General features: G+C 40.2%; 1 protein-coding gene across 1 annotated transcript in view; it reads left to right on the top strand.

Moving 5' to 3' along the window:
• vps13c (vacuolar protein sorting 13 homolog C) overlaps window positions 1-20883 on the top strand; it is a 163369-nt gene that overhangs the window by 90514 nt on the left and 51972 nt on the right. Inside the window, exons 39-54 of the mRNA XM_056279041.1 lie at window positions 860-1016; window positions 1457-1536; window positions 3350-3409; window positions 4852-5008; window positions 7593-7712; window positions 9777-9880; window positions 10408-10575; window positions 10755-11059; window positions 12282-12429; window positions 13599-13752; window positions 14012-14133; window positions 15263-15432; window positions 16153-16412; window positions 16764-16990; window positions 17515-17607; window positions 19391-19624. Coding sequence (XP_056135016.1) covers window positions 860-1016; window positions 1457-1536; window positions 3350-3409; window positions 4852-5008; window positions 7593-7712; window positions 9777-9880; window positions 10408-10575; window positions 10755-11059; window positions 12282-12429; window positions 13599-13752; window positions 14012-14133; window positions 15263-15432; window positions 16153-16412; window positions 16764-16990; window positions 17515-17607; window positions 19391-19624 — 2559 coding nt within the window. The remainder of the gene's footprint in view (window positions 1-859; window positions 1017-1456; window positions 1537-3349; window positions 3410-4851; window positions 5009-7592; window positions 7713-9776; window positions 9881-10407; window positions 10576-10754; window positions 11060-12281; window positions 12430-13598; window positions 13753-14011; window positions 14134-15262; window positions 15433-16152; window positions 16413-16763; window positions 16991-17514; window positions 17608-19390; window positions 19625-20883) is intronic.

Below are 20883 nucleotides of genomic sequence, written 5' to 3' on the forward strand. Positions count from 1 at the left end.
ATCTTGTATCTAACACATTTGGGTATGTGTGTGCTTGATCTCTATATAGAGGCCCACTGTGAGGTGGTAAGTGATGTATTAAGGTCATGTTCCCAAGCCACCTGAGTGGAAGTACAAGCCTTGTGAGCATCCAAAAACAGATCTGTAAATTCAAGAAAGTGCCTCACGACAAGGCTGCATTCAAAAAGATCTGATCCTGTTCACGGCAAGAAGCAGGCTCTGCAACCTCTACATATTTTCTCTTCATGATGGAAAACAATGGTGCATATGTTAACAAGAAAGATTCCCTTGGGCCAAATTTGTCCTTAAGTTCATATGGTAAAATCTAACCATCAAAAATCTGAACAATTGTCTTAATATTATGATGCTGCAAATGTCTATTGCTGAGTGTGCCTATCTAGGCCATAAGAGTTGGATTGTGCCAAATAGGACAGGATGGAAGATATAGTCCATTGCTAATGTTAAACCTCTTATGTAAAATTCTAGCAGTGGAGCATGAGAATCTAATAATATTATCCAAGGCAACAGGTGGTCTGGGATGGTACCATAATGATGCCAGGGTTATGCCTTAATGTTGAGCCAAAATTGACTTCTCCAGCCACTCCCAATTGCCCTCATGATAATGTTCCTTGTATGCCCATGACAGTGGATACCTAGCGCTTAGTTCTTGGAATATTTTTTTTTTTGTTAATGTAATTCTGGGTTTATTTTTTTCCAAAGGAATTGAGAATAACTCTTCCAATGTACTAGCATGACCCTCATAACCAGTGGTAACCATAACTCCTGACATTATTTGACATGCCTCTATGCCATATGATTAGTGCTACTTTGGCTAAATAAATCTCCTGTCTTCCTCAAGATGGTGTTGACATTAAAGAAGCCCAGAGACCAAAAGGAGTTCCCATTCCTGGTCCTTGATGTGGCCCATCTGGGAATAGACACCAAAGTCAGGAAGTACGACATGTGTGCCACCACCTACATCAAGAAGATCACCATGACGTGTCTGGAATTTACAGGTCAGCAGAAGAGGCAGGAAGGTTGTGTCCAGAATTTACTGAAATTGGGGAATCCATTGCGATATGGCGTCAAAATCTTACAATGGTATTCTGTTGGGCAAGTACTTACTGCATTCTACTTACTTGGTGAGCAATTTATTCAATGCACACGATGACACAATGAATGTACACATTTTCAAAATGGGTGGTTTTGGTGGGAAAGGTGCTGTTAACTCCATCACTGCTAGTACCATGCTCTAGCCATTGAGCTACACAAGACCACGGTGAGCCATGTGGATAGACATTGTGGATAGTGTGGTAATCAAAGCTGTCCCCTTAGTATTACAAGACAGACTCCGTAACAACTCAGCTACCTTCTCAGTCATGTGATCAAGGCTTTTGTTGAAAAAGTGATTGCTGTGTGATGTCTTACGTTGTTGTCATGTCTTTTCTTTGAACAGACTCCACTGGAGAACCGCTCTGTTTAATCAACTCATCTGTGGAGTCTGGCACTGAGCTACTTAAAGTGCAGTATTTCAAGGTGATTAAATTGCAATAGTTTGTTTTAAGTTCTAACACTTTCTGGGCCGAGGTCCTAAATAATTCTCAGGAAAATAGTCTAAGGAAAATGGTCAAGCATCTGTCAGTGGCAAAACAGGGTTATACAAGAAGTCCTGGATAATTAAGACAAGTACAGGAAAGTAATTGAAAGCCTGTAGCCTATATTGTATAATTTTCCATTATGAAAAACTTAGAGTACTAAACCCTAAAAGATTTTAGCGAGTTTGCTAACAGGTAAAAAAATCTTCAGGTTGAAAACACATCAGGCTGGTCTTGGTACTCTGCGATGTTAGCATAGCAGGATAAACACAGCTGCAGCTAATAACATTAATAATGACTCTGTTGGGGGGGGGGGTGCCGCGGTGGCTCACCTGATAGAGCATGTACCACATAAGCCTGAGTCCTTACTGCAATGGATCAGGTTCGACTCTGGCCCGGGCCCTTTGCTGCATGTCATCCCATCTCTCTCCCACTGCCTTTCCTGTCTCTCTCTACTATCACTATCCAATAAAGACGGAAAATGCAATAAATAAATAAATAGACAGACAGACTGACAGACAGATAGATAGATAGATAGATAGATAGATAGATAGATAGATAGATAGATAGATAGATAAAGACTCTATTGTATGTAGAGATGCCAAAGAACCAGTATTGACAGTATTATTGGCAATTGTTAGTACTGGCTCTGTCTGTCTGTCTGTCTGTCAATGCTGATAGGTGTGCTGGCACACCTAAATCAAATTTCATTCATCCAGATTTCTATGCAGTCTAGGAAATACACATCATTGTATTTGAATAGCATTTTCCACGTTATTTAAGGAAATATATTTTACAACATATAAGGATTAATAGTTAGTTGTTTTTTTTTTTTTTTTTGGTTGAGTTGCCTCCACAGAAAGAGGCAAGATATATCTCTGACTGCAATTACACACAAGGCATAAGTCCCTTAGAGACCCATAGTTTTTCTTCCAGGCACCAGTGAGTCAACACATTAATCTCTGTCACCTACCATAAGAGATCCCACTCTGTGTAATATTCCTACTTACACTGGCAAACAAACAAATGACTGTAGTTTCTTTCAAATTCCGTATCAGGCAAGTGTCTTTTTTCCTAAAAGAGAAGTTGACTTGCAGCAATGCATATAACACAGTATGCAGCAAGAATAAACAGTTCAATATACAAAAAGGGAGCATGGAAACTTGGCATACAAATTTTATCTTTTACAGTGATGCAGGCTGTAGAACATTAGAAAAATGAGAACTTGATCCCATTTGATTGAGTCCATGGTCTGCAAAACCTACCAACTGAAAGCTATAAAATGCAACTTTGATTGATTGATTGATTGATTGATTGATTGATTGATTGATTGATTGATTGATTGACTGTTCATTCAGACTCTTGTCACGAACAAGCTGCTCATGCTCTTTGGTTCAGTATGAACCAGGACCATCAGGTTAAAAGTTTAAGACAGCCAGTTCAAGAAAATCTTGAACTCGAAGATGAATCAACACTGATAGGGTTATTCCTTGTCCTTTAGGTTTTTGTTTCGTTGTTATGCTTTGCTTTCATGTTGTATTTTTGTGTCATCTGATATCTGTTGTCCAACTGACTAGTGTCTCTTCGTGTGCTTTCTTTCTGAAGATGAGCTTTTTGTCTCATCATGGGGTTTCTTTGTCCACTCTTTATGACTTTTTTTTTAGTGCATTTGTAAATGAACATAAGCTGCACATAATCTAAGACAAAATGTATTCGTTACCTTACTAGATGTTTGTTTGACTTTATCTTCTTAGGCGGACAGGAATGGCCCAAACTTTGCTAGCGTTTACAAGAACACCGAACAAATGATCAATGTGAGTATAACCTTTACAACAGTCAGCAGTGTCTTTCTAAACGTCTTTATTCTGTCTTTTACCCTCGTAACAGAAGGCTACAATAAACTAAATGGGGAATTAAGTTCATCCTTCAACCATATCTTAAGACCTATTGAAATGTAATTGGGTAGAAGAGAGTGTCTCCTTTGCTCATTATCTCTGTCTATCATTTCTTTTTTTCTTTGCCTCTTGGGGCTATATGTTAATGATCTGAGCACACAGTCTAAAGCACATGGTGCAAGTGCATTTAGGGCATGTTCAAATCCACTGTTGCTACTTTTAACGGTGGATAATCTGAGTGCAAAGCAAGGTGCTTGGTTCAAAGGGGTTGTAATTAGTCTCTTAATTAATCATAGGTGTGTTTTGGGCGTAACGTGAAATAAACCAACAAGAGCATCATCTCCCATTCCCTTTAAAAGCATGTTGGTGGATTGCCATTATATTATATATCATATTATATACATGTTAGATAACATTAAAATAAGTTAATAAATGAGGATTAATAAAGGAGCGGCATGGTGGTGCAGTGGTTAGCATGGTGGCCTCACAGCAAGAAGATCCTGGGTCCAACCTTCGGGGTCATCCCAGGTCGCCCTCTCTGTGGAGTTTGCATGTTCACCCCATGTCTGTGTAGGTTTCCTCCAGGTGCTCTGGTTTCCTCCCACAGTCCAAAGACATGTAGGTCAGGTGAAGTGGCCATACTAAATTGTCCCTAGGTGTGAATGTGTCGGCCCTGTGATGGACTGGCGGCCTGTCCAGGGTGTCTCCCCACCTGCCGCCCAATGACTGCTGGGATAGGCTCCATCATCCTGCAACCCCAATTGGGATAAGCGGCTTGGATAATGGATGGATGGATGGATGTTACGTTATATTATATTATGGTGGATTTGCCAAATAGTAGGAAAGAATGTTTCCCTTAACCATGCTTTTAACCACTATGACATGTTTTTTTTTAAATATCATACCTTGCGCACCCTCCTATGTAGGTGCATATTATTGTCTCAATAATGTGCCATTAAAATAACAATAAAATATTGCACAATTGACTTAAGACGGTTTTTGTAGTTAATTGTGCAATCGCTTTCCGCTGCCTTAAGCTAGCTATGTACCAACAGTGTGCCTGACCACACCTCATTTTAAGACCCACACACCCATGGGCACTCAGATGTGCACAAGTACATTTGCTATTTATATAACGTGGGTGCTGGATGGGAAAATGACAACTGCATTGGTCTGAAACTAGTAAAGACACTTGGTTGCGCTTGGCACCGCTTTGCGTGAATGTAAGATATAGCGCTTGGCTTCTCTTTCATCCTTTCTTGGCTCTCTCACTCATATTTTTCTCCCATTACGTCTGTCTGTCTCTCTTCTGATCCACATTTCTGTCTTTTCTCCCTCTCTTAATCTCCCTTTATCTCTAGGTAACTTTCACCTCTCTTGACTTGTTGCTCCACACCGAAGCTCTTCTATCCACGATCAACTTTCTGTCTGCGGCATTGTCATCCAGCAGTTTACCCTCACCAGAGAGAGATTCTAAACCCAAGGCAGAGGACATCAAGGCTGTCTCAGCCAAGTCTAGTGAGTATCCTGCTCAGTGTGTACCAGTAGACCTAAACACATGTTTACCCAGATTGTCATCGTAGGTGTCACACTTTTTACTACACAGGTTCTGTAATACCACTACACTCTGGCCCCTTTCCAAAGAGAAGTAGAAAATCATCTTTTTAGCTGTCAAAAATGTCTGTTCTGTCTCTGTTTGTAGTCTACTGATCCATAAGAAGTCACTAACTCAGTTTCTGAATTAAAAAAATTATCATCAGCAAGTGCTTGATTTCATCCATCCATTCATTAGCCAAACCACCTATCCTGCTGTCAGGATTGCAGAGATGCTGGAGCCTATCCCAGCAGTCATTGGGCGGCAGGCAGGGAGACACCCTGGACAGGCCGCCAGGCCATCACAGGACCGACACAAACACACATTCACACCTATGGACAATTTACACCTGACCTACATGTCTTTGGACTGTGGGAGGAGACCAGAGCACCCGGAAGAAACCCACACAGACATGGGGAGAACATGCAAACTCCACACAGAGGAGGACCTGGGATGACCCCCCAGGGTTGGACTACCCAGGACCTTCGTGCTGTGAGGCAACCGTGCTAACCACTGCACCACTGTGCCGCCCCGGGATTGATTTCATGTATTTTTTAAATCATATAGTGGGGCTTTAACATAGCAGGCAGCATGGGCGCAATTCCATGAATGCTGGGATGGCATCCAGTGCTTTATCTTTGCCCCCATCCATAGGGTCAGTGGTTGTGTCAGGAAGGAAATCCGACATAAAAGTTTGCCAAATCAGTATGTGGATTGACAGACCATACCGGATCGGTCAAGGCCTGGGTTAACAACGGCCGACATTGTCGCTGTGCCCTCACAGGGTACCAATGGAAAACTATAAAGTCCACTGTGACAACCCCTGAGAGACAGGGAATTAGATGAAAGAAGAAGATGATAGTGGGGTTTAACAAATGTTAAGGGCTGATGGCTCATGAAACTCAGTCAACACATACTACATGACTATGTCAACCTGCCATTCAAGAAAAAAAAAAACTAAAAACAAATGCTGTTTGTTTTTGCCACCATGAGGACATGATTCCACAATTCAGTATACCAAAGCTGTGTTTTCTTGGTCCAGTAAAGTTATTAAAATGACATCACCTAATGAGTGACCTGGAAGAGAATTACAGGCTTTTATGGGAGAGGAGACCAAACTTAGGTCAGTAAAAAACTTTTTTTTTTTGCACATAGTAATCCCAGTACACTTGCACAACACATTCATAGATAAAGAGCAATGAAACACTTAGTTTTGGAGTTTTTATATGTGATCAGACCCTTTTGAATAGATCTCTATCTTTTATTTGTTGAGAAAAACTAAAATAAGCCATGTGGAAATGGGTCAGTGGGTTAAGATCTTTTGTCTTTTTACTGTCCCATTTGGATTGTTGACACATTTTCCAGTTAATATACAGATTCAAAAGGAGACATTATATGAAGGTTGTCACTGAATGTTATGAATGCCAAAGTAAATTGAGGTCATACAGAGTAATCCTTCTCAACACCTTTACCCCCGTTGATGTGGAAATTATACAGTGAGTTTTAAACAGTTTTTAAGGCTCACAAGTGCACATTGACATATACGTATTTGTGCGTTACCATCTCATCTCATCTCAAATCATCTTATCTCATCTCATCTCATCATCAGCTGCTTCTCTGGGGTCGGGTCACTGTGGCAGCAAGCTAAGTAGGGCGCTCATGATATCCCTGTCCCCAGCAACGCCCTCCAGCTCCTCCTGGGGGATCCCAAGGCATTCCCAGACCAGATTGGACACGTAGTCCCTCCAGCGAGTTCTGGGTCTACCCCGAGATCTCCTCTCAGTTGGACGCGCCCGGAAAACCTCCAAAGGAAGGCGCTCGGGCATGTCCAACAGGGGGGGGGGGGTGTCTTTCATTTCATGAAATGACGCATATTGAAAGTGCTGCTAGCTTTATGGGCATTTCTGTCAAAACTATGCAGCACTGTTTACTGCATGGTTGTGGCTGGGCCTTATTCTTTTGATAAATGGTGATGCCATTATTGAGCTACTTCAGTGGCAAACTGAAGGAGAAATGTTTAGATTTCCCACCCTAATGTGATCAGTGTGACCAAGAGGTAGCTAGTTGAAGACGCTGGAGAACCTTAGAGAATTTCTGCTATCTCCTGTGTCAACAGCTTGGAATGTTGTGACCTTGAGCAAAGCAGTTTACTCTTTACTGCTCCAGGAGAGCTTTTCAGCATTCAACTGTGGAAGACCACATACTTTGGGTATTAGCCACATATGAATATGTGCAAGTATATTACACTGGTGCAGATTGGGGCTGAAAAATAATGTACTCTCACTCTACATCGCATAAGATGAACAAATAGATTAACAAAATATATACGTAAACACTGACACAAAAAGGATAATTATTCAAGTGACTGGATTCTTCTTTACATTGAATCTTCTCTGGATCAGCAAAGGGTTAAACTAAAGTCAAAATGACCAAAATAAGCTTGAAAAAATAAATAAATGAATTGCAAACTAACTTCACATTGTCATCAATACCCCCTTTTCCTACCAGCTACACTGGGCTCTCCATCTGACGGTGAAGTCATTGACCTGAAGGTGATGATGCAGCTTGGGGCCTTTAATGTCCTGGTGTGTGACCAGAGATGCAACATGGCTGACATTAAGATCCAAGGTATAGAGCTCATGCAATATCAGATTACTCAACTTGATCCGATGTAATTATTTAGTGTGAAGTCCTTAAAAAACAAATCCCAGAAAGCTGAATCAGTTCATCTGGACACAACGTTTAGTGGGAGAAATGTTTCATCACTTATCTTAGCGACTTTGTCAGTTTTAGCTGACTGCAGGTATCCCCAGCCTTATAAACAGCGATCGGTTTGATATGCAAATTGCCATGACCATTAATTAGAGTTACAATGGCCATGTGTACTATTCACAGAGGAATGGGGAATAGTTGAAATCACAGCTTTGTAAGATGGCGACAGCGACAGATGTACTCTTAGCCCCCCCCCCCCCCCCCTCGGTTCAGAGATGGTCTTTCCCTCTTCACATAGATGGCCTCTGACTCCCCGTTCAAACCAGCGTTCCTCCCTATCAAGGATGTGCACATCCTTGAAAGATTGGCCACTGGCCTGTAGATGGGTGTAAACTATGGAGTCCTGAACTGATGAGGTAGCTCTCCTGTGTTGTGCCATCCTCTTTGCTAGAGTCTGTTTAGTTTCCCTGATGGACAATTCATGGCAATCCTCCCGTCACTTAACAGCGTACACTATATTGTTCTGTTTGTGATGGGGGACCTGATTCTTGGGGTGGACCAATTTCTGGTGCAGTGTGTTTTGGGGTTTGAAAGCAACTGAGACATGGTGTTTAGAAAATATGCATTTCAACTTTTTGACACTTCCGCCAGATACGGAATAACCCCTGGTTTATGCTTAGACAGCTGTTGTCCTTCTCCTGTCTTTGATTAGCTGGTGTACTGTTTGGGTATCTTCCTTGCTTTGACAAAAACCCAATTATGATAACCACATTTACCCAGGGCCCGTTTAATGTGGGATTTCTCCTCTTCCCTTGTTGCTGTGTCAGTGGGTATGTCAGCTCGATAGTGCAGCTTCCTGATGACTCCTAGTGGAAGATGAGAGTCAAACCTTAAGTACTGATCAGTATGCACTAGTTTAGTTTAAACATCAACGATCAAATGTCCCCCATCACCAACTGCAATTTCACAGTCTTAAGAAGGCTAACCTGTCATTTTTCACATCCTCCCTGGTGAACTTGATGTGGTTATCCACAGAGTTAATGTGGTTGGTGAAATGTGGTACATCCTGATATTTAATTTTAACCCATGTCATCCACAAATCTGAACCAATGGCTAGGTGGTGTCCCTGGATAGGACATCAGAGTCATAACTATCTCATGATAGTCTGTCTGGTTTTATTAAGCAGTGCATCTGCCTTTGTCTGCCAGAAGGATGATGATGTTATTGTCCTTACTGAGAATTCTGAGTGCATTCCTCTCATCTCTGCTGATGTTGGCCAATGGCGGATTCACATTGCTGAGGGAGGCTGAAACTTTCGTCCGCAGTTACTCCACTTCCGGGTCCATGATGTTGCTTTTACGGATTGCTGATTCCGTGGCTATGATCAGTTCCAGTAGTGGGATTTCCCTCGGTGTGACAGCAAAATTCAGCCCCTTAGCAAGGATGTCTTTCTCCGCCTGGGTGAGTTGTCTGTCAGACAGATTCTTCACCCACTTGTCCACATCGCCAGCATGTGTCTGGTGTTTGTCTCGCTGTCTGCTGTTGAAGGCACCGCCCGTTGTCTGCTGATGACTCTGGCATGTAGCAAATAGGTTGAACTTATTTTTTTACCTGGTTTTCAACTTTTCGTATTGTGCTAGACAACTCTTCTTGGTGAACTCAATCACATATTGGAAAGTGGTCTCATCTAGATGTGACATAAGTCTCTGTTTGATCTGCTCCTCTTTGGCTTTCAAAACGTCAATGGTAAAATTAGTTTGTCTCACCCATTCATTCAACAGAAGTCATCAAAGTCATTGGGATGAGCGATGAAACTTTTCTCCCACTAAATCTTTTGTCCGGTATAACTGATTCAACTTTCTGGTATTTCCTTACCTGGATTATTGAGCATGCATCAAGCTGTAATAAACAAATTGAGCTTTTGGTATGAAAAATCCTCCCTTTTTATACAAATTTCCCTACTTTTAACATATCCTTCAGGTATTAATGGGTCATTGTTGATGCAAGGACCACAAACTCATCTATCTGCTAGGCTGCGAGATTTCATCGTCATCAACATTGATCCTAAAAGCATCCATAAAAAGGCAAGTCATTTCATCTGAATGAATCGCAAGTAAAATTTTTGACATTTGTATGTAAAACATTAAAATTGTTCATTCCAGTTGCACAGAAATGTTTGCCACATGTATTTTTCCAGGTGTTTTGGCTTAGTACTAGTTACTAGTTAATGTTTGTACTTGTGGACACATTGATATGTTTGTGTTGGTTCTATTGGCAAAATCAATCATCAGTATGAACACTGACATATATTTGAACATCTGCTTTGAAAATCTTGTAATTTGGATACCCAACAATGCACGTATGCTAATTCTGCATATACTCTTTGCACTGACAGATTGTATCAAAGCCATTTAAAGTGGAAGCATCGAAAGTTCTTTGTAGCCAGTTGACAATATACTGTAGACACTATCTTTAGTAGCTATCTTTAGTATCTTGAGTAAGTTGTATGTATCATATTTTAATCAATGTATTATTCTTTGGTGCTTGAATAATCAAGTTTCCCCTCAGGGTTGATATATTTCTCACATTTATTTTTATTTTTGGTTGGTAGGCCATCTCAATAGTTGGTGACGAGGTGTTTAGTTTCACCATGAGTCTGACACCAAAGGCCACAGAAGGAGCTGGATATGCTGACACCTCCAAAGTGGATGGCAAGGTCAAGCTCAATGTGGGCTGCATCCAAGTGGTCTACCTACACAAGTTTTTTATGTCCTTACTGGTAAGTCCTCTCTATGCCATATAGAATGAAAGGTTGATGTATCTGTATGGGTAGGATTATTCATCAAGGTTCCCTTTTTTTGTCCCTAAGTTAGGACATAATAGCCCTCACTATGTCATCCAGGGATTGAGACTTTTTTAACTACCTTTTGATATGCATTTTCATTCTATGTCCTTCAGAACTTTACCAACAACTTCCAGATGGCAAAGGAGGCCCTGAGTGTAGCTACAGCTCAGGCAGCAGAGAAGGCGGCCTCCAGTGTCAGGGATTTTGCTCAGAAGAGCTTCCGTCTCTCCATGGACGTCAAGCTGAAGGCCCCCCTCATAATCATTCCCCAGTCATCCGTCTCCCATAATGCATTGGAAGTAGACCTAGGTCTGATCACTGTGAAAAACACCTTCTCCTTGCTGCCCGTCGAGGGATGCCCCCTGCCAGCTGTCATTGACAACATGGCTATCCAGCTAACCAAGCTTCAACTCTCCAGGTCAGTCTGTATTAGGGATGTTCTCAAATCTTCATCCGATAGCACAGATAATGAGTTTTATACAAATAGTTGTCCTTTCTGATTTCTTCTAATGTTAATTGTATTCAGAAGTCTTTTTCTACCATCATAGGAGAAGATAACTTAAAACTTCAGATGGGAGAGGCCAGGATTTTCACGTGTGGTGTCACTGCACATACCAACTCACATAGGACAGATATAGAGAGGTTTTTGCACTGTTCCGCTAGCAGTCTCATTATTTGGATTCTGAATTTCATTATTATTCTTAGTTATTATGGAGCGTAGTTTAACTAGTTGCATTGACCTTTCTTTCCCTGCTGGGTCTTGTCACCTATGTTAACTCTGAAACTTAAGCTAGAGTTCAACTTTAGCGCTGTATTGTTAGTAGAGTCATCTAAAAATATAGAAAGCCCTTGACCATTGCATTGCTATATAGATATACCACAATGCAATGCACATAGCAAGAGAGTAACACAAATTCAACACTGACAGTAGTATTCGCCATTTATTCATGAATTGTCAAAAAAATCTCCCGCGGATTCTTTTTTTTTTTTTTTTTGTATTCCTGGAAAAGTTGATTAAACCCAGCATATTTTGGTCTGTTCATAGTTTATTGATAGGTTCATGTAAAAACCATAAACCTGCATCTGATGTTATGCTTCATATAGTAGGTAGATGTTGAAAAATTACTGCAATGCTTTGGTATCCTAACAACAGTGTTAATGACCAAGAAAACTAAGATTTTTAAGTTTGCATGACTCACGCTCATTTCCAGTTTTACCTGAATATTAATACACATACAGATAAAATTTGCCATCTCTGCAAATACAGATACAAATTGTAGCTTCTTTAAACACCCTTGACATGTATAACATCGACCCATCTGGTAGAATTGTGAAGAAAAGTCTTTTTTGTCTATTCAATACTAGAGCACAGAGTCAAGTAAATAAAATAAGTAAATGAAATAAAACTAACCAAATTACAAAAATTGCAGAAATGTAAGGACTCTTAACAGTTCTTGTTTATTTAAACAAAAAAAGAGTTCATTTGTTCAAATGCATACTGTACTACTGCATCTACCCCTGCAGTTACCTCAGTGTGGTGCTGGGAAACACAGGCTATGGAGCTGCTTGAGCCAGCCATGCTGCTCTTGTGCATCTTTGAAGTGTTACTTGAGGGGGTAGGATTGCTTTGGTTCCAACAGGATCTCAATGGATGCAGTGTTGCCCCGGGCCAGTTCAGAGCTGTTGGAACCGGTCAACCTTGTTCTGAGCATCAAAAGAAACCTGGCAGCCTCCTGGTACCAGAAGATGGCTGCTGTAGAAATCGATGGTGACCTCAAACCCATGAAGGTTTGTTATCCATAAGACTATGAAACCCTCAGTTTAGTTTCATTCAGTTCATATGAATTAAAATCAGAAGGAAAAAAAATCGAAAAATCAAATCCCTGTTGCCCTGTGAAGAAATTCAGTTTTCATCATTATGTTACAATAAAATACATAGAAGTTGCTCTACTGTATATCAGGTATGCAAGTATTAAGAAAGAGCAAACTTAATAAAAACTGAGAAGGAGCCAGCCTCTGATGCATTTATTGATTCTGCAACTCATTATCTATTGATTTTCATTTATTACAGTTATATTGTCTTTGTAGGACTTTGCAACAACAAAACATCCTATTTTAACAGTAACCAGAATGCATAATGACAATACTAATATTTTCTGTTTTCTTGATTTTGCAAACGGTCAACATTAACTCTAAGCCTGTGAAGGTATGCCAATAGAAAGTTCTCTTCTACGATTTATAGCTGCTACAAGGAGTTTCGCTTTTTTTTTTTACTTTGCAATACATGATAAAAAGCGGTAGCTTTTCCACAGATAACCAACTTTATTTGACATAACATATTTTCCCAAATATCAACATTCATCCTCTAGTAGCTCATGTATTTGTTTTGAAGAGAAGAATGAGAGATGTTGTGATGTTTTGGAAAAATGGGTGTTGGCAAAATATACAGCAATAAAGTAATGCATCTCCAACTGTGGCTATGTATCTTGACCGTTTGCCGTGAAATGTTTTATTAGAGTTTGCAGGGAATCCGACCTGTAGAAAAGCATTTGGAATCCGTATATAAAAAGCAATATCTAATCTTCTTACTGATGACCTCATTTGCTTATGTTGGTCATATAGAGGTATCAAATTAAAACTGAGACTGATAGTCAGTGGAAAAACTCTTTGTAGCAGCTTTAACACCGATAGTTTAGTTCTTGTGAAAATTACATTTTGTAGGAATAGTCTGGTACACTTTCGCTGTAGTACTTGTGAGAGACATTTGTCTATAGTTGCAAAGGATTTTTGACTATAGTCCTTAAAAGGGACCACAGTCAAATCAAAACCAGGGTGTTGTGCGCCATTAATTTAGATTCGACTTTAAAATGTGACAGTAGTTGGGATCAAACAAAGCTAATTATTGTAGTTTGTGTGTAGCTGAAACAATAAACACATTTTTTATGCTCTTTTTCTAGTTGACACTGAGTCAGGAAGACCTGAGGGTGCTTCTAAAGATCCTGATGGAGAACCTGGGAGAGGCCAGCAGCCTCCAGGCAGACAACCCTGACCCCGCTGCCTCCAGTCAGGACACCAGCCTGCAACTCAAAACCACTGGCTCTCCTCTTACAGGTCAGGGCAAACTGATAGTCATGTATAAAATTACAGTGACAGTGGGAAGACAGACATAATCTGGCTCTTTTGGTTCCTCTTGTAAACATTTTTTAATTGTAAATCCTATGCTTAAACTAAATTTCCCTATAGGAACCATAACATCCAAAACTCCTTGTAGCAGCTATAAATAAAGTGAATTACCAGCATTTTTTTTATCACCTTAGATTATTTTAAAAGTGATCATTAAAAGGCTCAGTGGTATGTCATGTCTCTTTAGATGGTGTTGAGAAGCCTGTGGCACAAATGGTTGAGGAAGAGGAGGAGCCTCAAGAAACCATAAAGTTCAGCTTCCATATTGAGACTCTGGGACTAGTGCTGTACAGCAATGACCCCAAACAGGTACATTATGACCTCCCATATATCAGCCATTGATTTGTATTACTTATATCCCCCATTATTTCTTCTTGTTGTTTTGCACAGATGATTGCTGTTTTGTATATGTTATGAGTATAATTTAATCTAATGTTTGCTTTTACTATGTCTGCTACTGCCTAATGCTTTTAGTTATAGTTTAAAAACTTTTTATTTTTCAATGTAGTATCTTTTCATGTGGTCAAAACCCCCTGGCGGTGCCGTTGCCCATGTTCTCTCAGGGCTAGTAATGTCTTCAGCCAGTCTGCTGTCCTCGAACCCCATCTTTTGTTCATGACTCCAGTACACTTAAGAGGTTAAATCAACCAAGGATCAATGGTAACGTTTTGCACACTGTTTAGTGTGGCACAGCTAACCCTCTGGCAGGTGTAATTAGGGAAGTGTCAGAGGTCACCAGTTAAAAACTTGTATCTGTTGCCTCAGCAAAAAATAATTCAGGTCGGTGGTATCTATTAAACACAAATTGCAAATAAACCATTTCCTTCAAGTAAAACTGCACAAACCAAGATTAATGACCGTCGCTGAAGCCCATCATTTTACTTACAACAATTAACAGCTCCGTAGCGCCTGCTAATGGCTTAAGAGTTTCAAAGCTTATCACCATCAATGTGAAGCGATTATGCCCCACATCGTTCTTGGTGGTGATAAAACAGCCTACACCGGCGATCAGCGTGAATGCCAAAAAATTTTTCTTACAAAATTCCGGGCTGAGACAGTACATGCAAAACAGTACATGCAGACCTTTCCTACTGGATACAAAAAATCTTAACAATGAAGTCAAAAATAATGTATATTTACCAGTTCATAGAATATGATGTAACAATCTCTGCACCACCCTTCAGACCAGACACTCACAACTAAGACTGATGCATTAATTTGTCAATAAATAAATACATTTATTGACAGCTGATGATTGCTTATGGCATGAAACAAGCTTGCACTGTCTCATAAAGAATTTACTTGACTCACTGGATTATTTTGCTGTACAGGATTAAAAGCATAATGGAGGATTGCAACAATTGATACCGTATAATGCAGAGTCAACATGGATAATTTCTCCATCACCCTTTGTGCGTCTCCTCTGTCACTACCCCAGACATCAACCCCAGGCTCACATCATGAGAACTTCCGCCTGGGGGAGTTTGCTCTTCACCGGATTAAGGCCTCAGGGAAGATGCTGGCAAATGACACCATGGAGGTGACGACCATCCTCACTGCCTGCACTCTGGATGACCTGAGGAGTGGACTGCAGAGAGTCACTTCCCGGTAAAAAATGGGACTTAAAAACCACATGCACGGTCCACTGACTTACATGGTCTTGTGCAGATTTGATGTGTGATTATTCACCCATGCTACACATGTCTAGCAGACCGTACCACACCTAATCATTAAACAGGACAGTACCAAATTGATTCTGTTTAAACTGAGGGCGACTCTAACCCCAACTCTTCACCAAGCACGTTTTTTTATTTTTTAACAAACATACCGATTCGCATTACATGAGCTTTCAAATGACTGATATCAGTATTTTGAAGTCTTGTGATGAATTACAATAGAAAATCCATTAATTGGGTTACCAAAAAAAAATTTTTTTTTTAATCCATAGCTGCCAATCATGTGTCTATTATAAGGCATAGGATGTTGCCCTTAATTATAAGTACTCCGGTAGACTTTTATTGAGACAGGGAACAACTTAATTACTTATGTTAACATAGCTCCTTACCTTAGTGGAAATCTCAAAATCATATTTTTAAGTTGGTACTGCTTCCTCTTAGCCTATAGTGGGATGACAAATCTTTTCAGCTCCATTTTGACTGACTTTGAGGGTGGCCAGGTTTTATTTTTCATCAAATATGTATTAATGCTAGCCTAATGCTTTATTCAATAAGGAAAAGTATTCTGTTTTTTTAAATGGAAACTTTGAAGTAACTGTAAAATGTCTAAATCAAAACATGTTACCGTCTTATTTTCCCTATGGGCCTGCAGGATGGTGGGCAAGCGAGATGAGGAGAGTTCAGAGGCCATGATTGACGTAACCTATCGTCAGAGTGCCATGGACAGGGAGGTGGTGGCGGTGCTGCAGAAGCTCTACCTGTGCGCCAGTGTGGAGTTCCTCATGGCCGTCGCAGACTTCTTTATCCAGGCCCTGCCTCAGAGCCCCACCCAACCAGCAGCCACCTCACAGGCAGACAAGCTACCTCTGAAACAGATAGCGGAACCTCGTGCCAGTGCTGACACCAAGACAGGTTAGAGTTACTGGAAAGTGGTTTGTTGATGAAGAAAAATAGATAATGTAGATATAGTTTCTTCATTAAGTGACTGGAGGTAGACATGGGTAGGTTAAAGCAGGAAGGGATGTAGAAGTGTGATTAGTGCATTAGTGTAATAAAGTGTAAAGACAGTGTAATGCAATATTATTGCTTTGAACATCAGAAAGATGAGACAATATTGTTTATTTTTGCCTGTTATTTTATACCTCTTTCACCAATGTCACATAGAGACATTTGATGGGGGCTTTTATCCAGAGCACCTCACTGTGTATTAATATTGCATCATCACATAGGAATTGTACTCAGTTGTGTTGCCCTTCCCTTCAGCCATAATGCCGAGGAGCAAGGTACGAGCAGTAGTGGTCGATCCAGAGGTGGTGTTCGTTGCCGACCTGATGAAAGCGGATGCACCTGCCCTGGTGACCTCGTTTCAGTGTGACTTCAGCCTCCAGACTGGGGAGGATGGGGCTCAGAGCATGAAGGCTAGCCTCAGGGACCTCAAAGTCCTGGCCTGTCCCTTCATCCGCAACAAAGAAGACAAGGCTGTAACCACTGTAAGACCAAGTCCAATTTTGAACCCATTTATAACTGACAAATTTTGTCTCAAATGAGGTCGTAGAAAACTATGGAAAGAAATCCAAAAACACTTAAGTGTCGTGTAAGAACAACTGCTGTTTCACTAGAACCATAACTGGAACAAACAACATTTAACAAAGTACAAAAAGTAAAAAGATGCCTAATAATTACTGGTAAATAAATCAACTAGGAGAAAAACTGCATAACACCATATTTCCTAAAATATGAATTGTTGTCACCACAAAGACACTAGCTGTTACAGTCACATACAGGCCAAAGTGTGATAAATGTATCATAGTAATGTTATTTCTGTGGCCTAGTATTTTTGTTATCTTTAACATTTGTCTGTTAAAGGTACACAAATTTTTTTGAATTGGACTTGGTTTTCTTTTTATGTTTTGTTGCATAGTGTGCCTTAGGACGGTGACCATAATTTGACTAACGTGTGTCTATTCATTCTGTACATTGTTCTCTGACTGCCAACGTGATTCTTGACCACTAGGTGTTGAGGCCATGCTCTGTTCTCTTGGAAACCAACACCCGTTCCAACCAGCCACTGTCTGGCTCTGTGATAGTAGAGGAAGTCATATTTAAGGTATGTTTGACCTTTGACGCTGAACTACTTTGGTGATTGTTGTTGTTGTTGTTTGTTTTGTTTTTTTACATAATTTCCTACACAGGTAACCATAGTTACATAGTTGGGCAGCACGGTGGCCCAGTGGTTAGCATTGTTGCCTCACAGCAAAAAGGTCCTGGGTTTGAACCCCAGGCTGTCCCAGGTCCTTTCTGTGTGAAGTTTGCATGTTTTCCCCGTGTCTGTGTGGGTTTCCTCCGGGTGCTCCGGTTTCCTCCCACCATCAAAAAGACATGCATGTTAGGGTTAATACTCCTGTCTGTGCCCCTGACCAAGATAATGGAAAGAAGGACCGGAGTTGGTCCCTGGGTGCTGCAGCTGCCCACTGCTCCTATACAATAGGATGGGTTAAATGCAGATTACAAATTCATTGTAACCGAACAACTGTACAATGACAAAATAACGTGGCTTTCTTTGGCTTTCTTCTACTTAGGAACTGACACAACTTGCAGGTCTGTGTCAACGTATTTACCTAGCATATTTTCTGCATAAGTACTGCAGAGAATTCTGCATTAAGAATTATACTTTAGAACCGTGTTAGTATATTTCTAGTCTCAAGTGTCTTCACTTACAAGACATCAGACCATTAATTTCCACATTTACTGGCTAACAACAAGATGCAGTAAAATGTAAGAGGAATTTATAAATGTTAATTATGTGTATTTGGACCACCGCATTACAAGAAGACCATCTTAGTAAAGGTATGTTCTGATATCTGAGTATGGCGCAACAAAATGCTACACGTACATAATGATTAATTGGAACGAACACATATTTTTATTTTTAAACGTATTTTCAGGGCTTTTACCACAACGACTTATGGTAAATGACAGCAACATGTGAGTTGTACATACATTCTATGGTTTTAAAGGTTTTATTTTTAAACATAAGGATAAAATTAGGTATATATAAATATATATATATATACATATATATATATATATATACACACACACATAATATAAATCTGAATTTTGATTTATTATGGAGGGAAAATATTTTAACGGGCATATTTTCCATCTAAAGTTTCAACTCCTTAACAACAAATGTGAATACCTATATAACAGCTACATGCAACTTATATAAAAAAATATTGGGGTTGTATCTTTATAAAGTCATGGTCTATCTTATGTATCCCGAGCTAGGAGTCAAGTCAGTCCATCCACAAGACTTATACTAAAACTTTGTTTTTTTTCTTTTTTGGAATAGCCAAATTCAAAAAATACAGAGCCTTAAAAATTCTTAAGATTCCAACCAGCCAAACAGACTTCAGTTCCTAAATTGTCTTTTGTTGTTTTTCATCTCAGTCCATACCTCCTTCCTATATAGCCTACCATTGTAATAAGATACACTAAAGCTCAGAATTGTAATACGTTGTCTGTATTAATCACACAGACCTTTAACCTAAATATTTCTTGGATAGATGATTAGAGTTAAGGTTAGGGTTAGTATACTGTCTTAAATTTGACCTTAGTATAGCTGTTAAGTGTTCTCTATTTGAACTTCTTTCAGAAATATTTTGTGAATTCTCTCAGAAGTTACATTTGTTGTACTGTTTTTTTTTTTTTATTTCCTGCTTTGATAGTTTCCCTGCTACCATCTGTTCTCTAGGGCGATCCAGGACCACAGTAAAAATAAACTATCTCTTGATTGTGAGGATGCCAGGGGTTTGAGCTGTTTTTTTAATTGTTCAGCTCATCCTTTTGTTATTTCATCCTCTGTTCTCCCCTCCCCCATACTTTAGATCTCTCCATTCATCATCAACACAGTGATGACCATCACAGCTGCCATGACGACCAAACCACAGAATGAGCAGTGCCAGGAAGTCAAGCCAGACGCCAGTGACCTTTGGTCAGTTATGAACATCTACAACTGCAACTATTGGTTCCTAGGGGTGGACCAGGCGACTGAAGTCACAGAGAGCTTCAGAGATCAGGATGGACGCAATCAGGGAGAGAACTTTGTGGTGGAAGTCAAGGTATAATCTCATATTACATTAGATTCAACTTTATTGTCACTGCACAGAGTAGAAGTACTAAGACAATGAGATGTAGTTTGGCATCTAACCAGAAAGTGCAAAATAGTACAATGAAGTGAAAGGTATAATAAATTAAGTGCACAAAGAAGCTGTAATAAATATCTGTGTCCTATTTGGCTGTGAACTTATGTGAAAACCCATCTTGGATATATGTGAAATGAGGTTGAGGGTAGGTTTGTAATTTGGTTGCCAAGTGATAACCTCACATTGTCCTTCTGCATCTGCCCCCTTGAATCCTTTAGTGTTGAATTTGAACAACTTAACCGCAACAGTTAATAAAATGTAACCCCAAAACACATTAATGAGTAACTGTACACCAGACCACTTTGTGTTTCCTGACATCTGCAGGTTAACAAGATGAGGTCAAAACCTAGTACATGGCTGGACCATGTATGGGCACTAATGATATTACAGCGCAAACACGCCATAAAGTTTTGCAGCAGAGTGCGGTTTGCCCTTGTTTTGCTTCTGATTGCAATTATCCATGTGGCGAAGTATAAATGTTGACTTTGCACCAAGAACACAGTGGGCAGGCTCACTGTCATCCTAGATGTCACTAAGTATAGCAATAATTGTTTGATCTGGCAACCTATATCTAAAAATGATTTTGGTCTTAGTTAAATCAAAAAGTGATATAGCACTGGGGCACCGATACGCTATTTGCTTGGCAGTGCTGTTTAGGGGTGTACGTCACACTTTGCGGGTTCTTTGAGAATTACACAGCTTCTTTTTGTCTTATTTGTGCAGGTTTAGTGGCCGCAAAAGCCACGCAATCCTTTTTTGAATTCGTTAGTGAGTGCTTTTTCAGAGTGATTGTTATTTGCAGTGCTTTTACTGCGCTGTCCCTCATGCCTCTCGGCGCTCGGACGACCAATCGTGTAACTTCAGCGACGACGTTGGTCACCTGATCCAGCGGCTCAATCGTGTCAAACTGATCACTCAGTCAGACAGGGACATTTGTGTTTGTAGGGCTGGCTCTACTGGCCAGTTCAGCCCAAAATTGTCTAAAGGTTAACAGCATGTCAGCCTGGCCATGGTACTCTGTGATGTAAGCATAGCAGGATAAACACAACTGCAACTAATACAATTTATATTGGGTCTGCTTGATGTAGATGTACCAAAGAACCAACACTAACAATACTGTTGACAATTGGTAGTACTGACTCTTGTCTGTTTTCCGTCAGCGCTGATAGATGTTC

The sequence above is a fragment of the Lampris incognitus genome, chromosome 4 (assembly GCF_029633865.1).
Source record: "Lampris incognitus isolate fLamInc1 chromosome 4, fLamInc1.hap2, whole genome shotgun sequence".
NCBI lineage: Eukaryota > Metazoa > Chordata > Actinopteri > Lampriformes > Lampridae > Lampris > Lampris incognitus.